This window comes from Talaromyces amestolkiae (genome assembly GCF_001896365.1).
Source record: "Talaromyces amestolkiae strain CIB chromosome Unknown scaffold8.1, whole genome shotgun sequence".
Taxonomy (NCBI): domain Eukaryota; kingdom Fungi; phylum Ascomycota; class Eurotiomycetes; order Eurotiales; family Trichocomaceae; genus Talaromyces; species Talaromyces amestolkiae.
In genome coordinates this window covers 1-13330 of record NW_024468044.1, presented here as the reverse complement: position 1 = coordinate 13330, position 13330 = coordinate 1, and the positions used below count along the sequence as shown (strand labels likewise).

Sequence of the window (13330 nt, the reverse complement as noted above, 5' to 3'; positions counted from 1 at the left end):
GCGCAAACCTTTAGCCCGGCGGCGAAGAAACAGAACGCCTACTCATTTTCTGTGACTGCTTCTTGTATTCATACGATAAGGCTTTCCCATCGCTATGGCCGTTTAGTTCATGTTCTGACCAGTGATGATTCAGCTGATAAGCCCAAATCACATAGCACATGGACTATCTGTAATGGTAAGCCGTTCACCAGCGACATCCTTACGTGTGAAAACTTGAAACGAGATGTAAGATTTCCGAGATAAGGATATGCGTACAGGAAAGCATGGAGAAGGATAAATAGCCTGTCAAGTCAAATCCAACGAAATTAATTTTCATTGCATTATTGGACTCTCAAGTAAATTGTGCGACGAACTCAGCAATGGACAAAAAAAGCGGAAGTAGGAACGAACAATCTGTCGCCTCGGAGGATGGACCTGACATTCAGAGCCAGATGATCGAGGTTAGGACGTGACACGGAACATTTCAAGACATGGCCTAACGATCTTATGAAAATCTCAGCTGCCACAGTACATCCCTCGGCGTGAATTTTCGATACTGTCCCTGCTCGGCATGGGATTCGCTTTGACCAACTCGTGGTGGGCGATAGCATCATCTCTGGTATGAATGGCTAAGCGTGATATTGGCAAAATGAATAGGCTGACCGAGCGGACCAGGGTACAGGCCTTCCCCAAGGGGGCACTTCCGGTATTGTTTACGGGATCATTCTCGTATTCTTTTTTTCGAGCTGCGTCGGAATCACGCTTTCAGAATTGGCGTCAGCGTGGCCTCATCCTGGAGGCCAATACTACTGGACCGCCCAACTTATGAGCCCTCGTTATCGCCGGTTTGGTGCTTATTGCACAGGTTATATTAGTTGGTTCGGTGCTCTCTTCACCACCAGCTCAGTGGCCCTTGCAGAGGGCTCCAGTATTGTCGGCTTACTCAAATACACACATCCTTCCATTGATATCAAGCCATGGATGGTTTTTGTTGCTTCTCAAGTTTTAAATGTCGTGGTTGCCTTGTTCAATATTTATGGCAAGACACTTCCACCCATCGGAAAAATCTGTCTATGGGTCACCTTGATTAGTTTCTTGACGACCCTCTTCACGGTGCTGGCATGCTCCTCTGGCAATTACAACACTCCACAATTTGTTTTCGGAACATTGACAAACGAGTCCGGATGGAGTCTAGATGGGATTGCGTTCCTTGTTGGATTGATCAATCCTAGCTGGGCGTTTCCCTGCTTGGTGAGTCTAATCAAACGCGGCCGCTGAACAGAGTTAATGATGTGTAGGATGCGGCCACTCATCTTGCTGAAGAGGTGGTGAATCCGGAGCGGGCGATTCCTATTGCGATTATGGGAACGGTCCTCATAGGATTCGTAACGTGAGATATCCCCATATCCAGTGTTCTAAATCAGCCTTACTGAGTCCATGTGATGAAACCACAGTGCTTTCTCGTACGCGATTGCAATCTTCTTCTGTGCCGTCAATCTGGACAGCGTCGTCTCGACGGTCACTGGAGTCCCTATTCTTGAAGTCTTTTCTCAAACAGTCATCCATAGAACCGGGGTCATCTTTCTGGAGATCCTGGTCATTCTGTCCGGGATTGGAACGCTCATTTCCTCCCAGACCTGGCAGTCGCGAATTGCTTGGTCGTTCTCACGTGATGGTGGGATCCTGGGCAGTCGATACTGGTCTCGGTTCCATCCGCATCTTCACACCCCTATTTACAGCCATCTGCTATGTACCGCGATCTGTGCGATTCTGCTTTGTTTGTATATGGCATCGATCGCTGCATTCAATTCGATTGTCTCCGCGTGCATTGTCTTCCTGAATCTTTCTTATTTGGCTCCCACCGTGGCAATTCTTCTTCATGGCCGAGACAAAATCCCTTACGGTCCCTTCTTTCTAAGATTCTGGGGATTCATAGCTAACTGGTGCACTATCATCTGGATATGCTTCACAACTGTTTTCTTTTGCTTTCCGTTTTTCATGCCTGCTACAGCCGGAAACATGAATTACTTATCGGCAGTCTTGGGCACTTTCGTTATATACGTCATTGCATATTGGTTTGTCCGGGGAAAGAGTGAATTTTGGAAGGAAGAATCTCAAGAATGAAGTATTGTACAGTAGCACTGAGGAAATCAATTGAATGAGTTGATTGAAGTAATATCGCTGTCAAGAGCGTCTCACTGTCTGAGAGGCTGGTATTGCGCGTTGCAACGCGGGTATATAGAGTTGACCTGGCTTACCATACAAAAAACATATGAAGTAGTGGGTAGTCGCTGAATTATCCAGGTCTTAGTGGTAAATAAACACCTCTCAGCCCGACTGATCATCTTGGTGCCAGATTTATAATGTTGATGCTTGTAGCATGAGACAATCATATGTGGCGGTGCCTGATACCAGTTTGATATCTGGGCGGGGTTTGTGGTAGGAGGTGGCAGGGGTTCTTGCCAGGCTCCCAGTGACTTGCTTATCGTGCCTGTCATCACTGCCATGCTGTTGGACAATTCCTCATTGACCAGTTTCTGGTATCACATAGCTACACCACCACAGACCTATAAATTTGTACAGTCAAAATGTCATCAGATCTTCCAGACCATTCGGAGAATGCTCCCCTGCTCGAAGTACAAAGACCCCTGAAGATACCCTAGTCCCGAGACGTTTTTGCAAGCAAGGACTGACGTATCCATTTGAACTAGCCAAGAGAAAACGAGATCCTCGTGCAATCGCCTCTCAGTGTAGAGGCCTTCCTCTCGTTCAGACCTCTTCTTCGTCTGCTGATGCAAAACTGTGTTGTTCGGAGCTATTGGTATGACGCCATTCGTGGTGAGATCAGTTTGGTCTGCGCCACCAGCACTGATACCGATGGCATGCCGGATGTGAATGCATAAGATGTTTCATTTAACAGATCATAAAATCGATCTGAGTGGCTTTAGCTAAATGTGGGAGGACCTTACTTTAGATTCAAATCTGTGGATGACTCTAACGTGGTTTACCGCTGCACTGTAAAGCCAAGGAAACTAGATATAGATTAGCTTTAAGCACTTCGAAAAGACTATATCACTTTTCCCATTGATATTCTGGTGGCCTATTCACGTGGAAGCCTCTTAATGAACGACTTAAGACCTAAAAGTAGTTGAGGGAAAACACGAATGACCGCTTGCTTATCGATAAGCCGCGTTCCACGCGCCAGTTTAATTCAACCACTTCTTACCACTCCCTGACAAGCTGACTTTGACGACGTGACCACCTTCCAGATGCCTATATGACCGACTTATCGTCTTCATCTCTCTAACGACAATGTCACGATTGCTCGACAGCCATTCCAGTCACAGCCTCCATGGCCCAGGAAACCAAATCTGAATATCGGGCGGCAAAACCCCTCCCGTACGAACTTCGCCAGCATTGTGCTATCTATTTTGAGGAGAAGCTATGTCAGTGTACTAGCGCATGCTATGGATGTGCAAAGAAACTGACTGCAGATTATTGCAGACTCCCAAGCCCTAACTTTGCTATTGAACATATTATCCTACGGAACCTCTACGCACGCTCCGGCATATGTCCCGGCACCCCAACACCTGGCGCTTGCAGCAACACTCCTCGTGCACCCCTCCACCACCACGAACGCGAAATCAAAAGAGGAGAAAGACTCAGCTAGTGCGGCGCTACAGCTACTCCGTCTCACTCTACAGTTGGTGGGGCCGATCTCCTCAAAACTCAATGTCGCATTCACATTTACGCATTTCGACTCATCCAGACACGGCGGTCAATGGAAGGGTGATGAGCAGATAACACCAGTCTCTGGATCCGACGATGATGAGACGCCGCTGAACTTGGACCTTGCAAAGTCAAAGTCTTTATGGTCGCGAGCAGAAGATTTCTGGCATGTGGTTGGCTGGGCATTTATTTGCTCGGTTTTGCACCCGCGACGATGGGAACGATGGCAGATATGGCTTGAATATATGTGCTTGGCTATGGAGGKGGACTGGATACAGCGCGAGAAAATGGCAGCGGGAACAGACAAGCCGGAAAAAATCTTGAAAGACAGTTTAATATGGAAATTCATCGACACAGATGCCACGGGTTACGGTCGAGAACGTCGGATATTACGTGCCATCTTTGCGGATGGCAGCGCCGCCGCATTGACTGAGTTCCGTGAGGTGTTCAAGAATGAGTTGAAGAAGCAACAACAGGGAGAAGAAGAGAAAAATGCATCTAATTCGAGGAAAAGGGCTGAAGTGAATATAGACGAAGACGAGTATGGCGATTATCTTTTCCAGGATGATGACGAGTCAGACATACCGGAAAAATCCACGCGCACTCGACCTAAACGTGCTCGCCGAGGCACGAGGGCCGCCGACTTAACTCTTGTCGAAGAAGCAGCAGCAAAAGAAGAAGAACAAAAAGCAAAGAAATCAGCAGACGAAGTGCATGCCAAAGGAGACATTGCTGCATACGGCGATTTCCACTCTCTCGAGCTCCGGCAACGTCTACTAAGCCTCTTAAGCAAAGTTTCCATAGCCATGCCCAAAACATTCATGCCCACCGACGCACTCTTCCACTTATTCGTGGAAAATATTCGACACCTCCCACTTCCCATCTTCCAGGCCTTCGTCTCACCACCAAACCTTCCCTGGATGACAGCAGACGCCCAGAGCACTCTATGCGAGACGCTGATTCTGCGCATGCGAGAAAGCGCAGCACCCAACCCAACAGATCCCTATCTGAGTCAACAAGAATTGCAAGAATGCTACCTGCCCTACTCGGCAAATACAACCAGCGCAGTCGATAATACCAAGTACTCGATTCTTTTGGAGGCGTTGATTATCCTTCTGGCCAGAAACGACGCGCTCCACAATACACCTCTATTAAGAGAAGCGGCCATGACGGGCATCGAGCGGCGAATGGCGAAAGCAGAAGGGGAAGTCCGTCGGAATAAAACCAGTCGAAAGATGGAGGGCGATGAATGGTCGTGGCTGGTTGAGAGTGCGGATCGGTTGCTCTATTTGGTGGAGGAGATTTTGCCTCAGGTTGACGTGGCTGATGAGAATTGAGGGATTACACTTACATGTTTGATGTTTAGATAACAATTATCTTCAGGATTGCTACAGGGTACGAGTTGTAGGAATAAAATATTGAGAACGCTCAATACACCAAGTTGAATATCTAGGACACATACACATAAAACAAAAGGATATGAAAAAAAAAAGAAAAAGTACAATATCGACAGAAAGTTTATGGTGGAGGACGAGGTCCTATGATCTGCCGTCTAGGCCCTGAAACACCAAGTCCAGTACCACCGCGATTCTGACTATCGCCGCCCATGTATCCATACTGATGCACATCCCACGCACCTTGACCAGGGGCACTGCCTGTGCCAGCCCCAACACCACGCTTCGCTGCCTCAATGGTCCGTTTCTGATTTTCTTCCCACTCCCGTTGACGTTCACGCTCGCGCTCCATTTCGCGTTCGAGAAGAGACTTGGAGGCCCAACCGCCGGCTTTGGTCTTTTCTTGTGCGGCGATCCGGCGGTCGTTTTCGGCGTCGACTTCGGATGTTGTGGAGTAGTCTTGTGGGCGATGGGCGACAGGTCGCGATTGCACTGGCGCCGGGTTGGAGGCGAGGAATCGGTCGACTCTGCTGTCCCTACCGCCACTGTACTTAGAAGGATCGGGAAGAGGTCGGGATGGCGGCGAAGCGACCTCGACTGGGTTTGGTAATGGTCGAGAAGGTAGTGCAGGTGGAAGATCTTCTTGCTCCATGACAGGAGCAACATTCTGCTGTTGCTGCTTCCACTCGGATCGGAGAAGTTTCCTCTCCTCTTCCTGCGACGTAAAATCATAGCTGGGCTGGACGGGTCTAGGTCGGCTTCGGCTGCGCGAGCGAGCTTTGCGTGCTGCTTCTTTCGCTTTGAGGTCTAGTCTTTCTTGTTCGTATTGTCTCTCGCGTTCCCGAGCCCGTTCAAGCTCTCTTTCCAACTGCTTGATGCGTTGCGACTCTGCTGACTCTTCTTCCGTCTTCTGCGTCGCCTGGTACTGGCTGAGAAATTGACCGTTCAGACGCGCATCACTAGACGCGCGTTTGCGTGCTCGCTCCTGTTCTAGTCTCTCCGCGGCATCCTTCTCCTCCCTTAACCGGCGTTGTTCCTCTTCCTCCCACTTCCTCTGCTCCTCGGCCCATCGTACCTTCTCCTTCTCAATCTCCTGACGTTCTTTTTCTCTTACACGTGCCGTTTCTTCCGCCCAGCGACGTTCCTCTTCTTCCCGAGCGCGCTGCTCCTCTTGCTGTCGACGCAACTCTTCTTCTTGCCGTTGGCGTTCTTCCTCCAGTTCAGCTTCACGGCGTCTCTTCTCCTTCTCTGCAAGACTAGGCACGGCGGGGCTAGGTGCTGTAATTTGTCGTCTAGCTCCAAACGCTACTCCTTGGTTGCCTTGACTTGCTCCACCCATGTATCCGTATTGGTGGATGTTCCATGCTGGAGCAGTCGTTCCTTCGTCTGATTTCTTACTCCAGCTACTGAGAGTCGGTGGTGGCGATGCTGGAGAGTGCCCTGTCTTATGCGGGCTAACGCGCCCCGATGTATTGTTCCTGTTGGTTGGATCAAAGGTGGTCGAGCTCGTCTGGCTCACATTGCTGATTCCACGAGATCTGGTAGTACCAACGCCGTAATTGGGTCCTGTTCCTTGTGGACTCATCAAGCTGCCTTTGCTTTTGACTCCGCCAATGGGACGCGGGAATTTGCTGGGCTGGATTGCATTCGCACGGCGGCTAAATGCTCCAATACACTGTAGGACTTGTGCTGGGTCTTTGCGTTCGTATAGGTCGACGGTGAGAAAGACGTCATGAGGGGGTAGGTTCAAAGGTGCTGTTTGACAAGCGCGCAGAAAGTGAGAGATGTTTTCCATCTGTACGAAGGGCATGGCCGATTCTTTGAATTTCACGCCGGGCGAAACAGCAAGGTTGACTAGTCTTTTCTACTATTAGTCTCACTCTGGAAGCAGTCAAGACAGGGTCGTTCATACTTGCACAGCGCGACACCATCTTTGAGGGCGTCTAGTAGATCTCCAGCCGGCAGTCTCTGACGGAGAACCTCTTCGATCCAGTCGCGTACTTCGTTGGCCGCCTGCGGGGTGTATTTGGACAGGCGCATGTTGCGCAAGTCCTTGTCGAGACTTGTCACTGAGGCCATTTTGTATATCTAGACGTGGCGATGCTCATCCAACGCGAGATGTATAGTGTGTATGACGAGCGTTATTTAGAAGCCTAGTTCTCCGCGTCAGGCCGGAATGATAGCGGGGTCCCGGGGTTGGGAGAAAGGTAGGAAAGCGATTTGATCAGCGCAAGATAGTGTGTTATCTAGATATCAGGAATTGAACCAGAAACAAAGCGATTTGCCGGTATGGCAGGTCAAAGGAGCGAGGGAATGGATAACAAGGAGGTGAGTTTGTTGTGGTGAGAGTTGTTTAGGAAAGTGTGGCAGAGATCAGTCAGCCCCATTAATGACGTTGCGTGCCAGCCTAACAAAATAATTCGGAGTTAGTTACGACTGGCCGCGCCGCCTCCGTCGACTTCTGAGCTTCTTCAACCATCAATTCAGTCACCACCACATCACCTTCGTATTCAATTCGAATCTCTACAGTTGATATAATCCAGAGAGTATCCATGGCTTTCTAACAAGGCATAAAGAGTGACCGTCCGAGGACGCGACCATCTCCAAGAAAAAATTTGAAGTATCACAAGCGCAATGGTGAACAGTCTGTGGTTCAAATGGAAAGCCCTAAAACTCCCATGGAGGAGGTCATGGGTTGTTGGTTCGTACAACCTCCCCTTTGCAAGGATATCAACTAACATGTCATATAATCAGGCCAGGATCTATCGGGTAACACCTTCTGGGAATTCCGCGATGCGCTCAACGCCAACCGAAACCGTCGAATTGTCAAATACAACCCCAAAGCTCACTACGGAGATGTGAAAATAACCCGTACGGCTCCTTGTCTATAGTGGCAAAAGAAGACCTTTGACTAATGATAAATCAGCACAATGGCACCAATGGCTCCGATACGTCCGCCACCAACCCCCAACCATCGAGGAACAGCAGCGAGATCTCGTCCGACAAGCTCAGATCAGGAAACTTGCGCAGATCGCAGATGAGAAATGGGCAGCAAAACCGTCGTTTTTGGACAAACCGAAGACTCAACAACCTACACCTGCCACGCGGACAAGTGATCAGACTGTACCGGCAGACTCGAAAGTTCAGGGGCAGCCGGGCGTGACGAAGCAGATAAATGGACAAGAGGAGATTCAGCAAGAAGCTGATCAGAGCAAAAAGACAAAAGGCCTTGCAGCAAATGTCCCCACAGGTCCGGGAGAGAAGTGGCAACCAGAAGCGTGGACGCCAGACGTAGGTAGTAGATAAATATTCATACGTGCGAACTTGATGATATGAAACAAGATGCACACAGGAAAGTTCCCGTGTTGATGCTACATTATCATCGAAATTGGAGTGGCAACAGACGACCCGTCGTTTAACGGGCAGTATCCAGACGGATATGTATTTTTTACCTGTATATACCAAGACTGGCAAGTGACTCGCATCTCTGGCTGTATGTATTATATTTGAACATCAAAATTGACTCGACACCAAGAAAGGAATGGGGCAATATGCGATTCGTGTATAACAATTAACGATTAGAATGGGCTTATCCTATACACTTAGTGAGAACATTCAATATTGTTCTCTTGATGCGTTAGTAAAAAATAACTTCGCGACTTCAGATTTACTTCGAGGTTCTATAATTTTGGAGTGGTAATAACACCATATATTCAGCAAATATTATAGCAGATGCATTGTATCTATGAAACATGTCCAAACAAGCGCCCGACCTCTAAAATCAAATAGGTATATAAATAGTATAGTACAAGTATTAGGCTAGATGAAACAGATACACGTATTAGTAGAGATTAACATAGCACGGCTTCCAAAGCCTCAACGTCGCCGCCAGCATTCCTGACAGCTAGGAGGGCAGCCTCACTGAGTTTCCTGCGCTTCTCACGAGCCTCTTGCTCTCGGCGAGCTTTGGTCTTTGAGCTGCCACTGGGCGCGACACCAGTGAGGATCTTTTTGCTGTCAGATGGTGTGAAGTTAACAAATGACACATTTGATGAGCCCTTGCCACCCTTGGTGGGTGTGCTTAGTTTGACCGGCTTGGGGGCTGAGGTGGAGTTTGAAGATAGCTTCCGGGCGTGGGTACGTCGCGGAGTGATGTTCTTCATGCCGGGATGCGATTTGGGTGATGTGGTGTTGGTGGGAGATAGAGATGGGGTGCGCGATGGCTTCGCGATGAATTGTTGGTGAGTGGCTTGTGTGGTGGGTATGTAAGGGTGATGTGAGAACGTGGGTTGTTGATGAGAAGTAATGGGTATGTGTGTCGCGGTTGTGGAATGTAAGGGCGCGGCAGATGAGAAAGCATCATTACTCGCGCCGAGGTCGAACGATGAGCCGAAATCAATCATGAGACCATTTTGAAGTAATTCATGGTGATGTTGTTGCTGGTTTTGGTTTGTGTGAATCATGGGCGACTTTTGGCTAAGAGAGGAGACCAGATATGAGTTCTGATTCTGGGGCTGCGAAACACGCGTCGGTAATGGTGAGCTCCACCAGTGACCATCGTGACCATTTAGATCAGGTGTCAGTTGAAAGGTGGACGCAAGGGCGTCTGCATGCCACGCGTGTAGTTGTTGTGAGTCTGACGACGATGGTGTTGCAAAGATGTCATCCACAGGGGGTGGCGTTGAGGTGCGCTGGTTTATAAAACTAGCTGGCTGCTGCAGCTTGCTTGAATACATGGTAGATGCATAGTGAGGAGAAAAATCCGCCAGGTTCTCCGAACTCGAATTGAGGTGAATGCCACTATCACGTCGCATACTCTCATTCTGAACGAGTATATCTGATGGCGGGGGTGACAGTGGAAGTCGCTCATCGGCACGCATCTGGCTGTTAAATTGCTGCTGCAATCGAGATGACCAGTTCTCGGGATAAGCCATCTTTGACCTCTGCAGATGCGCTGAGCGCATCAAGCTGGGAGAGGAGCTTTGTTTACGATGCAAAGTAGCACGATCATTCGTCTTCCGTACGCGGACGTTTTTGGGAGTGATTGGAACACTCTTTGAGTGGTTTTTGCGGCTGGGTGTTGTGGGAGGAGAGGATGGTGATGTAGAAAATAGACCAAGGGCTTCGGGAGATGACTCTTCAAGGCTTACGGCATTAAAGCCAGAGACAACATCGGAGGGTTGTACCGTATCGTGGACAGGTTTGGGCCGATGTAACTGCAAATCATTCAAGGAGTCTTGTTGTACTGTCCATGCATCCTTACGCCAGCTTTGCGGCGATGATTGCTGGAAATGCTTGGATCCGTTGGGCGAAAGTTCGCCACAGTCACTGGAAAAGGAGCCCACAGAGAAGAATTGGTCAAAGTCGCTACCAAAGTGGACGTCTTTACTCCCGTCACCACTAGTAGAGGGGTCAGAGTTGACGTATTGGTTGAATAAGTCATTGAAAGAATGGTCGAACGCTGGGGCGAACATGGTGAAGACTGGATTGACAGTGTTTTCCGCTTTCGGTTAGAGGGGAAATGTCATGTATGGATACTATCGTTGACGTTTACAACGATTGGTGCAAGTAAATTGAAAGGTCGTGCTGTCAAGAGATCCCTGATTAGGGTAAGATTGATCGACAGATCGAGCGTTTGATATGGCAATGCGGTCTTCCGAAGATCCGAGGATGAGGCTGATTGCAATGCAAAAGAGGCAAATCCAACAAACACAGGGAATGATGTTTGACAATTGATGAATCAATGCAAAAGAAACAAAGTAAACAAACAGACAAGAGACGCTATTTGAAGTGCGTGTGCGTGTCCAACCAGCCTCCGACTTTCGAGGCTACATTCCATAGTATCTAAAGAAAGAGTCAGGAATGCTGCTATCACGATACATATTAGCCAATACATGGCGAGGTTCAACTATGGGAGAGTCCTTGATCCACACTGGGCGCTCTCCCATACGTCCATTTGGAGTGGCTGACATTCCTACTAATCTTGTCAGGGTGTGTTGAGAGGCCTCGGCTTAGCCACAGAGAAGAATGTCCCAGTCTTTGCTTCCAAATGCGGCCATGTCGTATGTCTGGTCTTGTGCTGCGGGTCTCCAACTTCGACCAAATGACCAATAGACTTTATCTATGTATAGTAAACATAGTGTGGGAGCCGGTTGTCATCCAGGCTGCAACCTTGGTCCAGACATCTAGAATAAGACATGCCCTCGTACAGAAGACGGGATTAGATCGGAGTAGACTAGTCGAGTGGTGACTGAGGTGTAAGCGTCATGCCCAAAACCTGAGTCGTGACAATCGTCCTATATCCTTATTGGTGTTGTCAAACACCAAAGATAGTAAGCACTATCCACTATTGCTCTGGCTTCTCGCCGGCTTCTTCTAGAGCATCTCTCCACAGTGCCAAGTGGCCAGTTTCTTGTCCTGGCCAATACATGGCTGTCATGTCGTGCTCACAGGTATGCTGAGACTCAAGGAATGTGGACAGCCAGCTCCAGCAATGTCAAGTAAGCTTTAGGGCTGTCAAGGCGCAAAATTTGTCGATCATGATGAGTATCCACTCGCAGCTATTCTGATGTAGTCATATTCATTGGAGAGATCATGAGGTCCTGCAGATGACTATCCCATGTTCGATCGATACATGATGAAGCTTGAGGTGCTCTGTTTTGTTGACACAGCGACATCTGGGCTCGAAGCAAATCCATGAACCACTTTGACTAAAGAAATGTTCTCGAAGTAAATTTATCCAACATGTCGCTCTGGGTTCCTCTCCCTATCTAAACAGGGCGAATTTCATCTCAGAAACTAATTTGGCGCACTCAACCCGAATGATATCTCTAAAAAAAGCTTGAAGAATCGCTTTGTCGCTAAAAGCCATAGACCGCTGTGAAATAAGGACCGTGTAAGTCCTGATCGGATCATATCACTCTCGGAAGAACCTTTGATAACAGACTTGTTTCATGCATATCCTTGTCAAAGGAGATTATGATAGTAATTGTTTGCACCAGTCGAAAAATATCAAGGAGTAGCTCTTTGACCAATCACATCATGGGACTAGGGCTTTCTCTGACCTAAGTCAATGACTGATAAACGAGATATTCAGATACCAGTATGACGCCCAAAAGCAGACTCTTTTGATGTCCCTCAACCTGGTAGGCTCACAAAAAACCCCAAGTGCAATATTAGAGTATAGAGAGAATATGAAATGCCATATACTTATGTCTGGCCATGAAAAACCTCGGAGTCCAGACTCCTGTCTTCGGACCCCTGAATAGTCCATGTGATACAACAGCCTTTGACACATGTAGAAAGTAAATATAAAAATCATGGCCTGGAAGATTCACTGTTGTTCTTCTTCGCCAAGTACAATCTCTGCAAAGGTAGCACAAAAGCATAATACGAAACACTGCCTAATTCAAAGGCCGGCGCCTTGCGTAGTTCGACATGCCCGAGCGCTTGAAGTCGCGCTGGTAAAAGTCATCAATCAGATGCTATCTGACTACTAAGGATATTCCTGGTAGAAATAGTCATCAATAGTGCTGTAATAGCACAGCATCACATTTGCGTGTGACACATCCTTGCAGATGGACTCAGCTTGGAGCAGTCCATTCGAAGTAACCAATTGAACGATGGGTATAACATGCAAGGGAGCCTTTCCTCGGACTGGGCGCAGCCATTGTGCTGGATTGTTGTACCGTGGAAATAATACAGTAAACCCTGGATATAAGCACCTATTTCAGACCGCCCAGCAATGTGCTATAACCCAGGTGGTGCTATATATCGAGTGCCATACAAAAAATATATATATCTCTATACTCACGTATATCAACCGCGTATATTGCACCCCCCAACCCCAATTTGACGATATTGACGACGACTATTTGCTCTAATCTAGAAGGCCTTATATCTCAGCGTCAAATTCTCTAGAATTAACGAGGCCCCGCGGCACAGTTGGCTATTCAATACGCTCGGCGTCGCGCCCTATACACCAATACGTGATGATTCGCAGTCTAAACCCACCCGAAGCGCACGACAACGCATTTCCGTGTGGAAATCTATATAAATCTGATATTAGAGTATAAATTGGATACGGGGCCCATTTTTTTATATATAAATATCGATTCCGAGCCTCATATTGCCCCCCCCAGAGCCTCCGTACGAGATATAAAACTCAACACCAAAAAGATTCGACAACGGCGATCGTGAGAATTGAACTCGATCCGTATCAACGTGCG

At 48.1% G+C, this 13330-nt stretch overlaps 4 protein-coding genes across 4 annotated transcripts; 2 read left to right on the top strand and 2 right to left on the bottom strand.

The window, feature by feature from the left end:
- Window positions 1-550: 550 nt before the first annotated feature.
- Window positions 551-5045, top strand: BHQ10_004567 (uncharacterized protein; the record flags this gene model as incomplete). Its single annotated transcript, XM_040876946.1, has 6 exons — window positions 551-598; window positions 655-1230; window positions 1278-1369; window positions 1434-1756; window positions 3321-3425; window positions 3484-5045. 6 exons carry the CDS (start codon window positions 551-553, stop codon window positions 5043-5045), a joined length of 2706 nt encoding a protein of 901 aa, XP_040733071.1.
- Window positions 5046-5226: 181 nt separating this feature from the next.
- Window positions 5227-7181, bottom strand: BHQ10_004566 (uncharacterized protein; the record flags this gene model as incomplete). Its single annotated transcript, XM_040876945.1, has 2 exons — window positions 5227-6961; window positions 7015-7181. 2 exons carry the CDS (start codon window positions 7179-7181, stop codon window positions 5227-5229), a joined length of 1902 nt encoding a protein of 633 aa, XP_040733070.1.
- A 555-nt stretch (window positions 7182-7736) lies between these two features.
- On the top strand, window positions 7737-8580 carry BHQ10_004565 (uncharacterized protein; the record flags this gene model as incomplete). The annotated part of the gene is made up of 4 exons (XM_040876944.1): window positions 7737-7803; window positions 7857-7973; window positions 8029-8393; window positions 8455-8580. The coding sequence occupies 4 exons, from the start codon at window positions 7737-7739 to the stop codon at window positions 8578-8580; spliced, it is 675 nt and encodes a 224-aa protein (XP_040733069.1).
- A 373-nt stretch (window positions 8581-8953) lies between these two features.
- Window positions 8954-10576, bottom strand: BHQ10_004564 (uncharacterized protein; the record flags this gene model as incomplete). The annotated part of the gene is made up of 1 exon (XM_040876943.1): window positions 8954-10576. The coding sequence occupies one exon, from the start codon at window positions 10574-10576 to the stop codon at window positions 8954-8956; it is 1623 nt and encodes a 540-aa protein (XP_040733068.1).
- Between the last annotated feature and the right edge of the window lie 2754 nt (window positions 10577-13330).